General features: G+C 47.3%; 1 protein-coding gene across 1 annotated transcript in view; it reads left to right on the forward strand.

Moving 5' to 3' along the window:
- Nucleotides 1-268: 268 nt before the first annotated feature.
- The window catches only part of LOC130303379 (oocyte zinc finger protein XlCOF8.4-like), a gene marked incomplete at its 3' end in the record, with an annotated part of 31,279 nt that continues 11,956 nt past the window's right edge, over nucleotides 269-19,591 (forward strand). Inside the window, exons 1-2 of the mRNA XM_056551791.1 lie at nucleotides 269-343; nucleotides 650-875. Of these exons, the coding sequence (XP_056407766.1) occupies nucleotides 269-343; nucleotides 650-875 (301 nt within the window). The remainder of the gene's footprint in view (nucleotides 344-649; nucleotides 876-19,591) is intronic.

The following is a 19,591-nucleotide window of genomic DNA, read 5'->3' on the forward strand; positions in this document are numbered from 1 at the left end:
TTCCCATAAGGTGTCAGGACGTGGCGGTCTATTTCTCCATGGAGGAGTGGGAGTATGTAGAAGGACACAAGGATCAGTACAAGGATCAGGTCATGATGGAGGATCAGCAGCCCCTCACATCACCAGGTAATAGACATGACTATATACACACGTCCTCTCATTATTTGTATGTAAAGAATGAATTCAGTCTCTGTATGTGTTCCCTACAGTCAGATCCAGTAAGAGAACAGCACCAGAGAGGTGTCCCTGTCCTCTTGATGAGCAAAATATGGAGGACATTACTACAGGGAAAAATCTCATCTATATTAATGCTACAGACATAAAGGAAGAAGAAGAGACTGATGTGAGCGGTTATGAGCAGTATAAGGAGGACATTCCTGCAGGAAAAGATCTGATCAATATTAATGCTACAGACATAAAGGAAGAAGAGACAGATGTGAGCATCGATGAGCAGTATAAGGAGAGCATTAATCCGGGTAAAGATCTGATGTATATTAATGCTACAGACATAAAGGAAGAACAAGAGACAGATGTGAGCAGTGATGAGCAGTATAAGGAGGACATTCATACAGGGAAAGATCTGATCTATATTAATACTACAGACATAAAGGAAGAAGAAGAAGAGACAGATATGAGCGGTGATGAGCAGTATAAGGAAGACATTCATACAGGGAAAGATCTGATCTATATTAATACTACAGACATAAAGAAAGAAGAAGAGACAGATGTGAGCGGTAATGAGCAGTATAAGGAGGACATTCCTACAGGGAAAGATCTGATCTATATTAATGCTCCGGACATAATAGTAAAAGCAGAAGAGACAGATGTGAGCGGTGATGAGCAGTTTAAGGACATTTCTACAGGTAACCACCCAGGTAAGTAGTAACCACTAAATACAGAGAAGGGTCACAGATTCTATTCAGTCACCGGCTGGAATAATATTTTGGGGGAAACAGTGGTGTAACTAGAATCTCTGGGACTACAGGGAAAATTTTGGAATACCTCCCCTCTCCCCCAAAACATATCTCAGACTGGGGGCCTCCCAGCTCTCTCTAGGCACAAGTGACCTCTGCTCCGTGCAGGGATTACTGTCAACCACTGCATGAAGAGGTGCCCGACATACCTCTCTATAAATCTCTATGGGAGAGCCGGAGATATACAAACGGGATGCCAGGCAGGAGATCGCGGGGGTCTCAGTGGTCGGACCCCTCACGATCAGACATTTATCCCCACAGGATTCTGTGGCTAGAGGATAAGTACTCATGTACTAGAGGGGGATACATGTCCAGGGGGATGCACGTTCCCGCATCTGGACGAGAATACACGTCCATGGTTCTCGTGGGTACTGCCCAGTGTAATACCGCACTGCCGGGACCAATGTAAACTTTAGCTGTTTAACCCTTACAGACCGCGGGATGTAAGTTTTGTAACGGAGGGAGCTCCCTCTGTCTTCCCTGCAGCACCCGCAGCGCGATCGCTGGTTGCTGTGTGTAATCCCCAGCAGGCAGGCAGTAAACTTCGGTCCCGGCAGTTTAACCCTTACACCGGCGGCCGGAAGCAACCGCAAGCTGTAAGGAGTTTGACAGAAGGAGGGGGCTCCCTCTGTCTCTCTCCTGCAGCACCCCACAACGATCGCAGGGTGCTGCTAGTTACCTGGGCAGCCGGGGGTCTTACAGTCGCTGTGTACTACAGCCAATATTGCACTTTCTCAATCTCACTCCCTTCCCTATCAGTGCTTCTAGCTAGAATGTTCTCCTGTGCAGCACACTGCTCTCTGATCCTCTCTATAATAGAACGCTGTAGACAATGACTGGGAGGTGAATCGCTGCTGTTCTGTGCAGCACACTGCTCTCTGATCCTCTCTATAATAGAACGCTGTAGACAGTGACTGGGAGGTGAATCGCTGCTGTTCTTCTGTGCAGCACACTGCTCTCTGATCCTCTCTATAATAGAACGCTGTAGACAGTGACTGGGAGGTGAATCGCTGCTGTTCTGTGCAGCACACTGCTCTCTGATCCTCTCTATAATAGAATGCTGTAGACAGTGACTGGGAGGTGAATCGCTGCTGTTCTTCTGTGCAGCACACTGCTCTCTGATCCTCTCTATAATAGAATGCTGTAGACAGTGACTGGGAGGTGAATCGCTGCTGTTCTTCTGTGCAGCACACTGCTCTCTGATCCTCTCTATAATAGAACGCTGTAGACAGTGACTGGGAGGTGAATCGCTGCTGTTCTTCTGTGCAGCACACTGCTCTCTGATCCTCTCTATAATAGAACGCTGTAGACAGTGACTGGGAGGTGAATCGCTGCTGTTCTTCTGTGCAGCACACTGCTCTCTGATCTTCTCTATAATAGAACGCTGTAGACAGTGACTGGGAGGTGAATCACTGCTGTTCTTCTGTGCAGCACACTGCTCTCTGATCCTCTCTATAATAGAATGCTGTAGACAGTGACTGGGAGGTGAATCGCTGCTGTTCTGTGCAGCACACTGCTCTCTGATCTTCTCTATAATAGAACGCTGTAGACAGTGACTGGGAGGTGAATCGCTGCTGTTCTTCTGTGCAGCACACTGCTCTCTGATCTTCTCTATAATAGAACGCTGTAGACAGTGACTGGGAGGTGAATCGCTGCTGTTCTTCTGTGCAGTACACTGCTCTCTGATCCTCTCTATAATAGAACGCTGTAGACAGTGACTGGGAGGTGAATCGCTGCTGTTCTTCTGTGCAGTACACTGCTCTCTGATCTTCTCTATAATAGAACGCTGTAGACAGTGACTGGGAGGTGAATCGCTGCTGTTCTGTGCAGCACACTGCTCTCTGATCCTCTCTATAATAGAATGCTGTAGACGGTGACTGGGAGGTGAATCGCTGCTGTTCTGTGCAGCACACTGCTCTCTGATCTTCTCTATAATAGAACGCTGTAGACAGTGACTGGGAGGTGAATCGCTGCTGTTCTTCTGTGCAGCACATTGCTCTCTGATCTTCTCTATAATAGAACGCTGTAGACAGTGACTGGGAGGTGAATCGCTGCTGTTCTTCTGTGCAGCACACTGCTCTCTGATCCTCTCTATAATAGAACGCTGTAGACAGTGACTGGGAGGTGAATCGCTGCTGTTCTTCTGTGCAGCACACTGCTCTCTGATCCTCTCTATAATAGAACGCTGTAGACAGTGACTGGGAGGTGAATCGCTGCTGTTCTGTGCAGCACACTGCTCTCTGATCTTCTCTATAATAGAACGCTGTAGACGGTGACTGGGAGGTGAATCGCTGCTGTTCTGTGCAGCACACTGCTCTCTGATCTTCCCTATAATAGAACGCTGTAGACAGTGACTGGGAGGTGAATCGCTGCTGTTCTTCTGTGCAGCACATTGCTCTCTGATCTTCTCTATAATAGAACGCTGTAGACAGTGACTGGGAGGTGAATCGCTGCTGTTCTTCTGTGCAGTACACTGCTCTCTGATCTTCTCTATAATAGAACGCTGTAGACAGTGACTGGGAGGTGAATCGCTGCTGTTCTTCTGTGCAGTACACTGCTCTCTGATCCTCTCTATAATAGAACGCTGTAGACAGTGACTGGGAGGTGAATCGCTGCTGTTCTTCTGTGCAGCACACTGCTCTCTGATCTTCTCTATAATAGAACGCTGTAGACAGTGACTGGGAGGTGAATCGCTGCTGTTCTTCTGTGCAGCACACTGCTCTCTGATCTTCTCTATAATAGAACGCTGGAGACAGTGACTGGGAGGTGAATCGCTGCTGTTCTTCTGTGCAGCACACTGCTCTCTGATCCTCTCTATAATAGAACGCTGTAGACAGTGACTGGGAGGTGAATCGCTGCTGTTCTGTGCAGCACACTGCTCTCTGATCTTCTCTATAATAGAACGCTGTAGACAGTGACTGGGAGGTGAATCGCTGCTGTTCTTCTGTGCAGCACACTATTCTCTGATCCTCTCTATAATAGAACACTGTAGACGGTGACTGGGAGGTGAATCGCTGCTGTTCTTCTGTGCAGCACACTGCTCTCTGATCTTCTCTATAAGAGAACGCTGTAGACAGTGACTGGGAGGTGAATCGCTGCTGTTCTTCTGTGCAGCACACTGCTCTCTGATCTTCTCTATAATAGAACGCTGTAGACAGTGACTGGGAGGTGAATCGCTGCTGTTCTGTGCAGCACACTGCTCTCTGATCTTCTCTATAATAGAACGCTGTAGACAGTGACTGGGAGGTGAATCGCTGCTGTTCTGTGCAGCACACTGCTCTCTGATCCTCTCTATAATAGAACGCTGTAGACAGTGACTGGGAGTTGAATCGCTGCTGTTCTGTGCAGCACACTGCTCTCTGATCTTCTCTATAATAGAACGCTGTAGACAGTGACTGGGAGGTGAATCGCTGCTGTTCTTCTGTGCAGCACACTGCTCTCTGATCCTCTCTATAATAGAACGCTGTAGACAGTGACTGGGAGGTGAATCGCTGCTGTTCTTCTGTGCAGCACACTGCTCTCTGATCTTCTCTATAATAGAACGCTGTAGACAGTGACTGGGAGGTGAATCGCTGCTGTTCTGTGCAGCACACTGCTCTCTGATCTTCTCTATAATAGAACGCTGTAGACAGTGACTGGGAGGTGAATCGTTGCTGTTCTGTGCAGCACACTGCTCTCTGATCCTCTCTATAATAGAACGCTGTAGACAGTGACTGGGAGGTGAATCGCTGCTGTTCTTCTGTGCAGCACACTGCTCTCTGATCCTCTATATAATAGAACGCTGTAGACGGTGACTGGGAGGGGAATCGCTGCTGTTCTTCTGTGCAGCACACTGCTCTCTGATCTTCTCTATAATAGAACGCTGTAGACGGTGACTGGGAGGTGAATCGCTGCTGTTCTTCTGTGCAGCACACTGCTCTCTGATCTTCTCTATAATAGAATGCTGTAGACGGTGACTGGGAGGTGAATCGCTGCTGTTCTTCTGTGCAGCACACTGCTCTCTGATCTTCTCTATAATAGAATGCTGTAGACGGTGACTGGGAGGTGAATCGCTGCTGTTCTTCTGTGCAGCACACTGCTCTCTGATCTTCTCTATAATAGAACGCTGTAGACAGTGACTGGGAGGTGAATCGCTGCTGTTCTTCTGTGCAGTACACTGCTCTCTGATCTTCTCTATAATAGAACGCTGTAGACGGTGACTGGGAGGTGAATCGCTGCTGTTCTTCTGTGCAGCACACTGCTCTCTGATCTTCTCTATAATAGAACGCTGTAGACAGTGACTGGGAGGTGAATCGCTGCTGTTCTTCTGTGCAGTACACTGCTCTCTGATCTTCTCTATAATAGAACGCTGTAGACAGTGACTGGGAGGTGAATCGCTGCTGTTCTGTGCAGCACACTGCTCTCTGATCCTCTCTATAATAGAACGCTGTAGACAGTGACTGGGAGTTGAATCGCTGCTGTTCTTCTGTGCAGCACACTGCTCTCTGATCTTCTCTATAATAGAACGCTGTAGACAGTGACTGGGAGGTGAATCGCTGCTGTTCTGTGCAGTACACTGCTCTCTGATCTTCTCTATAATAGAACGCTGTAGACAGTGACTGGGAGGTGAATCGCTGCTGTTCTGTGCAGCACACTGCTCTCTGATCCTCTCTATAATAGAAAGCTGTAGACAGTGACTGGGAGGTGAATCGCTGCTGTTCTTCTGTGCAGCACACTGCTCTCTGATCTTCTCTATAATAGAACGCTGTAGACAGTGACTGGGAGGTGAATCGCTGCTGTTCTGTGCAGTACACTGCTCTCTGATCCTCTCTATAATAGAACGCTGTAGACAGTGACTGGGAGGTGAATCGCTGCTGTTCTTCTGTGCAGCACACTGCTCTCTGATCCTCTCTATAATAGAAAGCTGTAGACAGTGACTGGGAGGTGAATCGCTGCTGTTCTTCTGTGCAGCACACTGCTCTCTGATCTTCTCTATAATAGAACGCTGTAGACGGGGACTGGGAGGTGAATCGCTGCTGTTCTGTGCAGTACACTGCTCTCTGATCCTCTCTATAATAGAACGCTGTAGACAGTGACTGGGAGGTGAATCGCTGCTGTTCTTCTGTGCAGTACACTGCTCTCTGATCTTCTCTATAATAGAACGCTGTAGACAGTGACTGGGAGGTGAATCGCTGCTGTTCTGTGCAGCACACTGCTCTCTGATCCTCTCTATAATAGAAAGCTGTAGACAGTGACTGGGAGGTGAATCGCTGCTGTTCTTCTGTGCAGCACACTGCTCTCTGATCTTCTCTATAATAGAACGCTGTAGACAGTGACTGGGAGGTGAATCGCTGCTGTTCTGTGCAGTACACTGCTCTCTGATCTTCTCTATAATAGAACGCTGTAGACAGTGACTGGGAGGTGAATCGCTGCTGTTCTTCTGTGCAGCACACTGCTCTCTGATCCTCTCTATAATAGAACGCTGTAGACAGTGACTGGGAGGTGAATCGCTGCTGTTCTTCTGTGCAGCACACTGCTCTCTGATCTTCTCTATAATAGAACGCTGTAGACAGTGACTGGGAGGTGAATCGCTGCTGTTCTTCTGTGCAGCACACTGCTCTCTGATCCTCTCTATAATAGAACGCTGTAGACAGTGACTGGGAGGTGAATCGCTGCTGTTCTTCTGTGCAGCACACTGCTCTCTGATCCTCTCTATAATAGAAAGCTGTAGACAGTGACTGGGAGGTGAATCGCTGCTGTTCTTCTGTGCAGCACACTGCTCTCTGATCTTCTCTATAATAGAACGCTGTAGACGGGGACTGGGAGGTGAATCGCTGCTGTTCTGTGCAGTACACTGCTCTCTGATCCTCTCTATAATAGAACGCTGTAGACAGTGACTGGGAGGTGAATCGCTGCTGTTCTTCTGTGCAGCACACTGCTCTCTGATCCTCTCTATAATAGAACGCTGTAGACGGTGACTGGGAGGTGAATCGCTGCTGTTCTGTGCAGCACACTGCTCTCTGATCCTCTCTATAATAGAACGCTGTAGACAGTGACTGGGAGGTGAATCGCTGCTGTTCTTCTGTGCAGCACACTGCTCTCTGATCTTCTCTATAATAGAACGCTGTAGACAGTGACTGGGAGGTGAATCGCTGCTGTTCTTCTGTGCAGCACACTGCTCTCTGATCCTCTCTATAATAGAACGCTGTAGACAGTGACTGGGAGGTGAATCGCTGCTGTTCTGTGCAGCACACTGCTCTCTGATCTTCTCTACAATAGAACGCTGTAGACAGTGACTGGGAGGTGAATCGCTGCTGTTCTGTGCAGCACACTGCTCTCTGATCCTCTCTATAATAGAACACTGGAGACAGTGACTGGGAGGTGAATCGCTGCTGTTCTTCTGTGCAGCACACTGCTCTCTGATCTTCTCTATAATAGAACGCTGTAGACAGTGACTGGGAGGTGAATCGCTGCTGCTCTTCTGTGCAGCACACTGCTCTCTGATCTTCTCTATAATAGAACGCTGTAGACAGTGACTGGGAGGTGAATCGCTGCTGTTCTTCTGTGCAGCACACTGCTCTCTGATCTTCTCTATAATAGAACGCTGTAGACAGTGACTGGGAGGTGAATCGCTGCTGTTCTTCTGTGCAGCACACTGCTCTCTGATCTTCTCTATAATAGAACGCTGTAGACAGTGACTGGGAGGTGAATCACTGCTGTTCTTCTGTGCAGCACACTGCTCTCTGATCTTCTCTATAATAGAACGCTGTAGACAGTGACTGGGAGGTGAATCGCTGCTGTTCTGTGCAGTACACTGCTCTCTGATCCTCTCTATAATAGAACGCTGTAGACAGTGACTGGGAGGTGAATCGCTGCTGTTCTTCTGTGCAGCACACTGCTCTCTGATCTTCTCTATAATAGAACGCTGTAGACAGTGACTGGGAGGTGAATCGCTGCTGTTCTTCTGTGCAGTACACTGCTCTCTGATCCTCTCTATAATAGAACGCTGTAGACGGTGACTGGGAGGTGAATCGCTGCTGTTCTTCTGTGCAGCACACTGCTCTCTGATCTTCTCTATAATAGAACGCTGTAGACAGTGACTGGGAGGTGAATCGCTGCTGTTCTTCTGTGCAGTACACTGCTCTCTGATCCTCTCTATAATAGAACGCTGTAGACGGTGACTGGGAGGTGAATCGCTGCTGTTCTTCTGTGCAGTACACTGCTCTCTGATCCTCTCTATAATAGAACGCTGTAGACAGTGACTGGAAGGTAAATCGCTGCTGTTCTGTGCAGCACACTGCTCTCTGATCTTCTCTATAATAGAACGCTGTAGACAGTGACTGGGAGGTGAATCACTGCTGTTCTTCTGTGCAGCACACTGCTCTCTGATCTTCTCTATAATAGAACGCTGTAGACAGTGACTGGGAGGTGAATCGCTGCTGTTCTTCTGTGCAGCACACTGCTCTCTGATCTTCTCTATAATAGAACGCTGTAGACAGTGACTGGAAGGTGAATCGCTGCTGTTCTGTGCAGCACACTGCTCTCTGATCTTCTCTATAATAGAACGCTGTAGACGATGACTGGGAGGTGAATCGCTGCTGTTCTTCTGTGCAGCACACTGCTCTCTGATCCTCTCTATAATAGAACGCTGTAGACAGTGACTGGGAGGTGAATCGCTGCTGTTCTTCTGTGCAGCACACTGCTCTCTGATCTTCTCTATAATAGAACGCTGTAGACAGTGACTGGGAGGTGAATCGCTGCTGTTCTTCTGTGCAGTACACTGCTCTCTGATCTTCTCTATAATAGAACGCTGTAGACAGTGACTGGGAGGTGAATCGCTGCTGTTCTTCTGTGCAGCACACTGCTCTCTGATCCTCTCTATAATAGACCGCTGTAGACAGTGACTGGGAGGTGAATCGCTGCTGTTCTGTGCAGCACACTGCTCTCTGATCTTCTCTATAATAGAACGCTGTAGACAGTGACAGGGAGGTGAATCGCTGCTGTTCTTCTGTGCAGCACACTGCTCTCTGATCTTCTCTATAATAGAACGCTGTAGACAGTGACTGGGAGGTGAATCGCTGCTGTTCTGTGCAGCACACTGCTCTCTGATCCTCTCTATAATAGAACGCTGTAGACAGTGACTGGGAGGTGAATCGCTGCTGTTCTTCTGTGCAGCACACTGCTCTCTGATCCTCTCTATAATAGAACGCTGTAGACAGTGACTGGGAGGTGAATCGCTGCTGTTCTTCTGTGCAGCACACTGCTCTCTGATCTTCTCTATAATAGAACGCTGTAGACAGTGACTGGGAGGTGAATCACTGCTGTTCTGTGCAGCACACTGCTCTCTGATCCTCTCTATAATAGAACGCTGTAGACAGTGACTGGGAGGTGAATCGCTGCTGTTCTTCTGTGCAGCACACTGCTCTCTGATCTTCCCTATAATAGAACGCTGTAGACAGTGACTGGGAGGTGAATCGCTGCTGTTCTTCTGTGCAGCACACTGCTCTCTGATCCTCTCTATAATAGAACGCTGTAGACAGTGACTGGGAGGTGAATCGCTGCTGCTCTTCTGTGCAGCACACTGCTCTCTAATCCTCTCTATAATAGAACGCTGTAGACAGTGACTGGGAGGTGAATGGCTGCTGTTCTTCTGTGCAGCACACTGCTCTCTGATCTTCTCTATAATAGAACGCTGTAGACAGTGACTGGGAGGTAAATCGCTGCTGTTCTGTGCAGCACACTGCTCTCTTATCTTCTCTATAATAGAACGCTGTAGACAGTGACTGGGAGGTGAATCGCTGCTGTTCTTCTGTGCAGCACACTGCTCTCTGATCTTCTCTATAATAGAACGCTGTATACAGTGACTGGGAGGTGAATCGCTGCTGTTCTTCTGTGCAGCACACTGCTCTCTGATCCTCTCTATAATAGAACGCTGTAGACAGTGACTGGGAGGTGAATCGCTGCTGTTCTTCTGTGCAGCACACTGCTCTCTGATCTTCTCTATAATAGAACGCTGTAGACAGTGACTGGGAGGTGAATCGCTGCTGTTCTTCTGTGCAGCACACTGCTCTCTGATCCTCTCTATAATAGAACGCTGTAGACAGTGACTGGAAGGTGAATCGCTGCTGTTCTGTGCAGTACACTGCTCTCTGATCCTCTCTATAATAGAACGCTGTAGACAGTGACTGGGAGGTGAATCGCTGCTGTTCTGTGCAGCACACTGCTCTCTGATCTTCTCTATAATAGAACGCTGTAGACAGTGACTGGGAGGTGAATCGCTGCTGTTCTTCTGTGCAGCACACTGCTCTCTGATCCTCTCTATAATAGAACGCTGTAGACAGTGACTGGGAGGTGAATCGCTGCTGTTCTTCTGTGCAGCACACTGCTCTCTGATCTTCTCTATAATAGAACGCTGTAGACAGTGACTGGGAGGTGAATCGCTGCTGTTCTTCTGTGCAGCACACTGCTCTCTGATCCTCTCTATAATAGAACGCTGTAGACAGTGACTGGGAGGTGAATCGCTGCTGTTCTTCTGTGCAGCACACTGCTCTCTGATCTTCTCTATAATAGAACGCTGTAGACAGTGACTGGGAGGTGAATCGCTGCTGTTCTTCTGTGCAGCACACTGCTCTCTGATCTTCTCTATAATAGAACGCTGTAGACAGTGACTGGGAGGTGAATCGCTGCTGTTCTGTTCAGCACACTGCTCTCTGATCCTCTCTATAATAGAACGCTGTAGACGGTGACTGGGAGGTGAATCGCTGTTCTTCTGTGCAGCACACTGCTCTCTGATCCTCTCTATAATAGAACGCTGTAGACAGTGACTGGGAGGTGAATCGCTGCTGTTCTTCTGTGCAGCACACTGCTCTCTGATCTTCTCTATAATAGAACGCTGTAGACAGTGACTGGGAGGTGAATCGCTGCTGTTCTGTGCAGCACACTGCTCTCTAATCTTCTCTATAATAGAACACTGTAGACAGTGACTGGGAGGTGAATCGCTGCTGTTCTTCTGTGCAGCACACTGTTCTCTGATCCTCTCTATAATAGAACGCTGTAGACAGTGACTGGGAGGTGAATCGCTGCTGCTCTTCTGTGCAGCACACTGCTCTCTGATCCTCTCTATAATAGAACGCTGTAGACAGTGACTGGAAGGTGAATCGCTGCTGTTCTGTGCAGCACACTGCTCTCTGATCTTCTCTATAATAGAACGCTGTAGACAGTGACTGGGAGGTGAATCGCTGCTGTTCTTCTGTGCAGTACACTGCTCTCTGATCCTCTCTATAATAGAACGCTGTAGACAGTGACTGGGAGGTGAATCGCTGCTGTTCTTCTGTGCAGCACACTGCTCTCTGATCTTCTCTATAATAGAACGCTGTAGACAGTGACTGGGAGGTGAATCGCTGCTGTTCTTCTGTGCAGTACACTGCTCTCTGATCCTCTCTATAATAGAACGCTGTAGACAGTGACTGGGAGGTGAATCGCTGCTGTTCTTCTGTGCAGCACACTGCTCTCTGATCTTCTCTATAATAGAACGCTGTAGACGGTGACTGGGAGGGGAATCGCTGCTGTTCTTCTGTGCAGCACACTGCTCTCTGATCCTCTCTATAATGGAACGCTGTAGACAGTGACTGGGAGGTGAATCGCTGCTGTTCTTCTGTGCAGCACACTGCTCTCTGATCTTCTCTATAATAGAACGCTGTAGACAGTGACTGGGAGGTGAATCGCTGCTGTTCTTCTGTGCAGCACACTGCTCTCTGATCTTCTCTATAATAGAACGCTGTAGACAGTGACTGGGAGGTGAATCGCTGCTGTTCTTCTGTGCAGCACACTGCTCTCTGATCTTCTCTATAATAGAACGCTGTAGACAGTGACTGGGAGGTGAATCGCTGCTGTTCTTCTGTGCAGCACACTGCTCTCTGATCTTCTCTATAATAGAACGCTGTAGACAGTGACTGGGAGGTGAATCGCTGCTGTTCTTCTGTGCAGTACACTGCTCTCTGATCCTCTCTATAATAGAACGCTGTAGACAGTGACTGGGAGGTGAATCGCTGCTGTTCTTCTGTGCAGTACACTGCTCTCTGATCTTCTCTATAATAGAATGCTGTAGACGGTGACTGGGAGGTGAATCGCTGCTGTTCTGTGCAGTACACTGCTCTCTGATCCTCTCTATAATAGAACGCTGTAGACAGTGACTGGGAGGTGAATCGCTGCTGTTCTTCTGTGCAGCACACTGCTCTCTGATCTTCTCTATAATAGAACGCTGTATACAGTGACTGGGAGGTGAATCGCTGCTGTTCTTCTGTGCAGCACACTGCTCTCTGATCTTCTCTATAATAGAACGCTGTAGACAGTGACTGGGAGGTGAATCGCTGCTGTTCTTCTGTGCAGTACACTGCTCTCTGATCTTCTCTATAATAGAACGCTGTAGACGGTGACTGGGAGGTGAATCGCTGCTGTTCTTCTGTGCAGTACACTGCTCTCTGATCCTCTCTATAATAGAACGCTGTAGACAGTGACTGGAAGGTAAATCGCTGCTGTTCTGTGCAGCACACTGCTCTCTGATCTTCTCTATAATAGAACGCTGTAGACAGTGACTGGGAGGTGAATCGCTGCTGTTCTTCTGTGCAGCACACTGCTCTCTGATCTTCTCTATAATAGAACGCTGTAGACAGTGACTGGGAGGTGAATCGCTGCTGTTCTTCTGTGCAGCACACTGCTCTCTGATCTTCTCTATAATAGAACGCTGTAGACAGTGACTGGGAGGTGAATCGCTGCTTTTCTTCTGTGCAGCACACTGCTCTCTGATCTTCTCTATAATAGAACGCTGTAGACAGTGACTGGGAGGTGAATCGCTGCTGTTCTTCTGTGCAGCACACTGCTCTCTGATCCTCTCTATAATAGAACGCTGTAGACAGTGACTGGGAGGTGAATCGCTGCTGCTCTTCTGTGCAGCACACTGCTCTCTGATCTTCTCTATAATAGAACGCTGTAGACGGTGACTGGGAGGTGAATCGCTGCTGTTCTTCTGTGCAGCACACTGCTCTCTGATCTTCTCTATAATAGAACGCTGTAGACAGTGACTGGGAGGTGAATCACTGCTGTTCTTCTGTGCAGCACACTGCTCTCTGATCTTCTCTATAATAGAACGCTGTAGACAGTGACTGGGAGGTGAATTGCTGCTGTTCTGTGCAGCACACTGCTCTCTGATCTTCTCTATAATAGAACGCTGTAGACAGTGACTGGGAGGTGAATCGCTGCTGTTCTTCTGTGCAGCACACTGCTCTCTGATCCTCTCTATAATAGAACGCTGTAGACAGTGACTGGGAGGTGAATCGCTGCTGTTCTTCTGTGCAGCACACTGCTCTCTGATCTTCTCTATAATAGAACGCTGTAGACAGTGACTGGGAGGTGAATCGCTGCTGTTCTTCTGTGCAGCACACTGCTCTCTGATCTTCTCTATAATAGAACGCTGTAGACGGTGACTGGGAGGGGAATCGCTGCTGTTCTTCTGTGCAGCACACTGCTCTATGATCCTCTCTATAATAGAACGCTGTAGACAGTGACTGGGAGGTGAATCGCTGCTGTTCTTCTGTGCAGCACACTGCTCTCTGATCTTCTCTATAATAGAACGATGTAGACAGTGACTGGGAGGTGAATCGCTGCTGTTCTTCTGTGCAGCACACTGCTCTCTGATCTTCTCTATAATAGAACGCTGTAGACAGTGACTGGGAGGTGAATCGCTGCTGTTCTTCTGTGCAGCACACTGCTCTCTGATCTTCTCTATAATAGAATGCTGTAGACAGTGACTGGGAGGTGAATCGCTGCTGTTCTTCTGTGCAGCACACTGCTCTCTGATCTTCTCTATAATAGAACGCTGTAGACAGTGACTGGGAGGTGAATCGCTGCTGTTCTTCTGTGCAGCACACTGCTCTCTGATCCTCTCTATAATAGAACGCTGTAGACAGTGACTGGGAGGTGAATCGCTGCTGTTCTTCTGTTCAGCACACTGCTCTCTGATCCTCTCTATAATAGAACGCTGTAGACAGTGACTGGAAGGTGAATCGCTGCTGTTCTTCTGTGCAGCACACTGCTCTCTGATCTTCTCTATAATAGAACGCTGTAGACGGTGACTGGGAGGTGAATCGCTGCTGTTCTTCTGTGCAGCACACTGCTCTCTGATCTTCTCTATAATAGAACGCTGTAGACAGTGACTGGGAGGTGAATCGCTGCTGTTCTTCTGTGCAGTACACTGCTCTCTAATCTTCTCTATAATAGAACGCTGTAGACAGTGACTGGGAGGTGAATCGCTGCTGTTCTGTGCAGCACACTGCTCTCTGATCTTCTCTATAATAGAACGCTGTAGACAGTGACTGGGAGGTGAATCGCTGCTGTTCTGTGCAGCACACTGCTCTCTGATCCTCTCTATAATAGAACGCTGTAGACAGTGACTGGGAGGTGAATCGCTGCTGTTCTTCTGTGCAGCACACTGCTCTCTGATCTTCTCTATAATAGAATGCTGTAGACGGTGACTGGGAGGTGAATCGCTGCTGTTCTGTGCAGCACACTGCTCTCTGATCCTCTCTATAATAGAACGCTGTAGACAGTGACTGGAAGGTGAATCGCTGCTGTTCTTCTGTGCAGCACACTGCTCTCTGATCTTCTCTATAATAGAACGCTGTAGACAGTGACTGGGAGGTGAATCGCTGCTGTTCTTCTGTGCAGCACACTGCTCTCTGATCCTCTCTATAATAGAACGCTGTAGACAGTGACTGGGAGGTGAATCGCTGCTGTTCTGTGCAGTACACTGCTCTCTGATCTTCTCTATAATAGAACGCTGTAGACAGTGATTGGGAGGTGAATCGCTGCTGTTCTTCTGTGCAGCACACTGCTCTCTGATCCTCTCTATAATAGAACGCTGTAGACGGTGACTGGGAGGTGAATCGCTGCTGTTCTGTGCAGTACACTGCTCTCTGATCTTCTCTATAATAGAATGCTGTAGACAGTGACTGGGAGGTGAATCGCTGCTGTTCTTCTGTGCAGCACACTGCTCTCTGATCCTCTCTATAATAGAACGCTGTAGACAGTGACTGGGAGGTGAATCGCTGCTGTTCTTCTGTGCAGCACACTGCTCTCTGATCTTCTCTATAATAGAACGCTGTAGACAGTGACTGGGAGGTGAATCACTGCTGTTCTGTGCAGCACACTGCTCTCTGATCCTCTCTATAATAGAACGCTGTAGACAGTGACTGGGAGGTGGATCGCTGCTGTTCTGTGCAGCACACTGCTCTCTGATCCTCTCTATAATAGAACGCTGTAGACAGTGACTGGGAGGTGAATCGCTGCTGTTCTTCTGTGCAGCACACTGCTCTCTGATCCTCTCTATAATAGAACGCTGTAGACGGTGACTGGGAGGTGAATCGCTGCTGTTCTTCTGTGCAGCACACTGCTCTCTGATCTTCTCTATAATAGAACGCTGTAGACAGTGACTGGGAGGTGAATCGCTGCTGTTCTTCTGTGCAGCACACTGCTCTCTGATCTTCTCTATAATAGAACGCTGTAGACGGTGACTGGGAGGTGAATCGCTGCTGTTCTTCTGTGCAGCACACTGCTCTCTGATCCTCTATATAATAGAACGCTGTAGACAGTGACTGGGAGGTGAATCGCTGCTGTTCTTCTGTACAGCACACTGCTCTCTGATCTTCTCTATAATAGAACGCTGTAGACAGTGACTGGGAGGTGAATCACTGCTGTTCTGTGCAGCACACTGCTCTCTGATCTTCTCTATAATAGAACGCTGTAGACAGTGACTGGGAGGTGAATCACTGCTGTTCTGTGCAGCACACTGCTCTCTGATCCTCTCTATAATAGAACGCTGTAGACAGTGACTGGGAGGTGAATCGCTGCTGTTCTGTGCAGCACACTGTTCTCTGATCCCCTCTATAATAGAACGCTGTAGACAGTGACTGGGAGGTGAATCGCTGCTGTTCTTCTGTGCAGCACACTGCTCTCTGATCCTCTCTATAATAGAATGCTGTAGACAGTGACTGGGAGGTGAATTGCTGCTGTTCTTCTGTTCAGCACACTGCTCTCTGATCTTCTCTATAATAGAACGCTGTAGACAGTGACTGGGAGGTGAATCGCTGCTGTTCTTCTGTGCAGCACACTGCTCTCTGATCTTCTCTATAATAGAACGCTGTAGACGGTGACTGGGAGGTGAATCGCTGCTGTTCTTCTGTGCAGCACACTGCTCTCTGATCCTCTATATAATAGAACGCTGTAGACAGTGACTGGGAGGTGAATCGCTGCTGTTCTTCTGTACAGCACACTGCTCTCTGATCTTCTCTATAATAGAACGCTGTAGACAGTGACTGGGAGGTGAATCACTGCTGTTCTGTGCAGCACACTGCTCTCTGATCCTCTCTATAATAGAACGCTGTAGACAGTGACTGGGAGGTGAATCGCTGCTGTTCTTCTGTGCAGTACACTGCTCTCTGATCTTCTCTATAATAGAACGCTGTAGACAGTGACTGGGAGGTGAATCGCTGCTGTTCTTCTGTGCAGCACACTGCTCTCTGATCCTCTCTATAATAGAACGCTGTAGACAGTGACTGGGAGGTGAATCACTGCTGTTCTTCTGTGCAGCACACTGCTCTCTGATCTTCTCTATAATAGAACGATGTAGACAGTGACTGGGAGGTGAATTGCTGCTGTTCTGTGCAGCACACTGCTCTCTGATCTTCTCTATAATAGAACGCTGTAGACAGTGACTGGGAGGTGAATCGCTACTGTTCTGTGCAGCACACTGCTCTCTGATCCTCTCTATAATAGAACGCTGTAGACAGTGACTGGGAGGTGAATCGCTGCTGTTCTTCTGTGCAGCACACTGCTCTCTGATCTTCTCTATAATAGAACGCTGTAGACAGTGACTGGGAGGTGAATCGCTACTGTTCTGTGCAGCACACTGCTCTCTGATCCTCTCTATAATAGAACGCTGTAGACAGTGACTGGGAGGTGAATCGCTGCTGTTCTTCTGTGCAGCACACTGCTCTCTGATCTTCTCTATAATAGAACGCTGTAGACAGTGACTGGAAGGTGAATCGCTGCTGTTCTGTGCAGCACACTGCTCTCTGATCTTCTCTATAATAGAACGCTGTAGACAGTGACTGGGAGGTGAATCGCTGCTGTTCTTCTGTGCAGCACACTGCTCTCTGATCCTCTCTATAATAGAACGCTGTAGACAGTGACTGGGAGGTGAATCGCTGCTGTTCTGTGCAGCACACTGCTCTCTGATCTTCTCTATAATAGAACGCTGTAGACAGTGACTGGGAGGTGAATCGCTGCTGTTCTTCTGTGCAGTACACTGCTCTCTGATCTTCTCTATAATAGAACGCTGTAGACAGTGACTGGGAGGTGAATCACTGCTGTTCTTCTGTGCAGCACACTGCTCTCTCATCTTCTCTATAATAGAACGCTGTAGACAGTGACTGGGAGGTGAATCGCTGCTGTTCTTCTGTGCAGCACACTGCTCTCTGATCTTCTCTATAATAGAACGCTGTAGACAGTGACTGGGAGGTGAATCGCTGCAGTGAGAATGCTTTTCTCCTGTCCCACAATAAAGATAATATACTGGGTCACTTACTCATTCCATCCATAGAGATCTGACAGAAATTTTTCAATTCCATAAAGGAACAAGACTGGGACGTCCTCTCTCCCCTTCGCTCTTCTTATTATTTGTGGAACCTCTAGTATTTTTGCTGAAAGATATCCTTCCCTATGAGGGATTTGGACTGAAAGATTCTGCTCAAAAAGTTCTTGCTTATTCAGATGACATTTAACTTTTTGTAAAAAATCTGCCCCATGACCTCATATCAATCATGGCAGCTATTGAAGGGTTTGGCGATTTTGGGAATGGAAATCAACTGGAATAAATCAAATTTCCTCCCTCTTGATAATGAGATAAGGGAAAGCTTTGTCCTTCTTAAGATACTCAAAAAGATCGATAGTATAGAGAACCTGGGTGTGAAGATTGCGCTTTTATAGGGGTACTCCGGTGCAAAACATCTTATCTCCTGTGAAAAGGATAGGGTATAAGATGTTACATCGCGGGGGTCCCACCGTGGACCAAGCACGCCAGTGTTTTTCTTGTGAAATTCCCAATAAGTTTGATGTGTCACATGACCCTCTTCCTATTGAAAAAACTTGGATTCAAAGTTGGATTCAAAATGGCCGACTTGGTCACCACCCATCTTGTAAAGTTTCCCCCCTCACATATACTAATGTGCCACAAACAGGAAGTTAATATCACCAACCATTCCCATTTTATTAAGGTGTATCCATAAAAATGGCCTACCCTGTAGTTTCTAAGAAAGAAGAAATGTGAAATGGGTTAAATATCTAAATTTGAATGGAGCTCTATAGAAAAAAGTCTGAAAATTGTTTCGAGATTCAAATTGTAATGAGAATCATAAAATAATTAAATGTAAAACTATTCATAGGTTATATTATACACCGGAGATGTGGTGTGAGAGCCTCTGCTGAATGTCCTCATTATATTATACACCGGAGAGTCTATATAATGTGGTGTGAGAGCCTCTGCTGAATGTCCTTGTTATATTATACACCGGAGAGTCTATATAATGTGGTGTGAGAGCCTCTGCTGAATGTCCTCCTTATATTATACACCGGAGAGTCTATATAATGTGGTGTGAGAGCCTCTGCTAAATGTCCTTGTTATATTATACACCGGGGAGTCTATATAATGTGGTGTGAGAGCCTCTGCTGAATGTCCTTGTTATATTATACACCGGAGAGGCTATATAATGTGGTGTGAGAGCCTCTGCTGAATGTCCTTGTTATATTATACACCGGAGAGTCTATATAATGTGGTGTGATAGCCTCTGCTGAATGTCCTCGTTATATTATACACTGGAGAGTCTATATAATGTTGTGTGAGAGCCTCTGCTGAATGTCCTTGTTATATTATACACCGGAGAGTCTATATAATGTGGTGTGAGAGCCTCTGCTGAATGTCCTCATTATATTATACACCGGAGAGTCTATATAATTTGGTGTGAGAGCCTCTGCTGAATGTCCTTGTTATATTATACACCGGAGAGTCTATATAATGTGGTGTGAGAGCCTCTGCTGAATGTCCTTGATATATTATACACCGGAGAGTCTATATAATGTGGTGTGAGAGCCTCTGCTGAATGTCCTTGTTATATTATACACAGGAGAGTCTATATAATGTGGTGTGAGAGCCTCTGCTGAATGTCCTTGTTATATTATACACCGGAGAGTCTATATAATGTGGTGTAAGAGCCTCTGCTGAATGTCCTTGTTATATTATACACCGGAGAGTCTATATAATGTGGTGTGAGAGCCTCTGCTGAATGTCCTCATTATATTATACACCGGAGAGTCTATATAATGTGGTGTGAGAGCCTCTGCTGAATGTCCTTGTTATATTATACACTGGAGAGTCTATATAATGTGGTGTGAGAGCCTCTGCTGAATGTCCTTGATATATTATACACCAGAGAGTCTATATAATGTGGTGTGAGAGCCTCTGCTAAATGTCCTTGTTATATTATACACCGGAGAGTCTATATAATGTGGTGTGAGAGCCTCTGCTGAAT

Source organism: Hyla sarda, unplaced genomic scaffold, assembly GCF_029499605.1.
Source record: "Hyla sarda isolate aHylSar1 unplaced genomic scaffold, aHylSar1.hap1 scaffold_1222, whole genome shotgun sequence".
Taxonomy (NCBI): Eukaryota; Metazoa; Chordata; class Amphibia; order Anura; family Hylidae; genus Hyla; species Hyla sarda.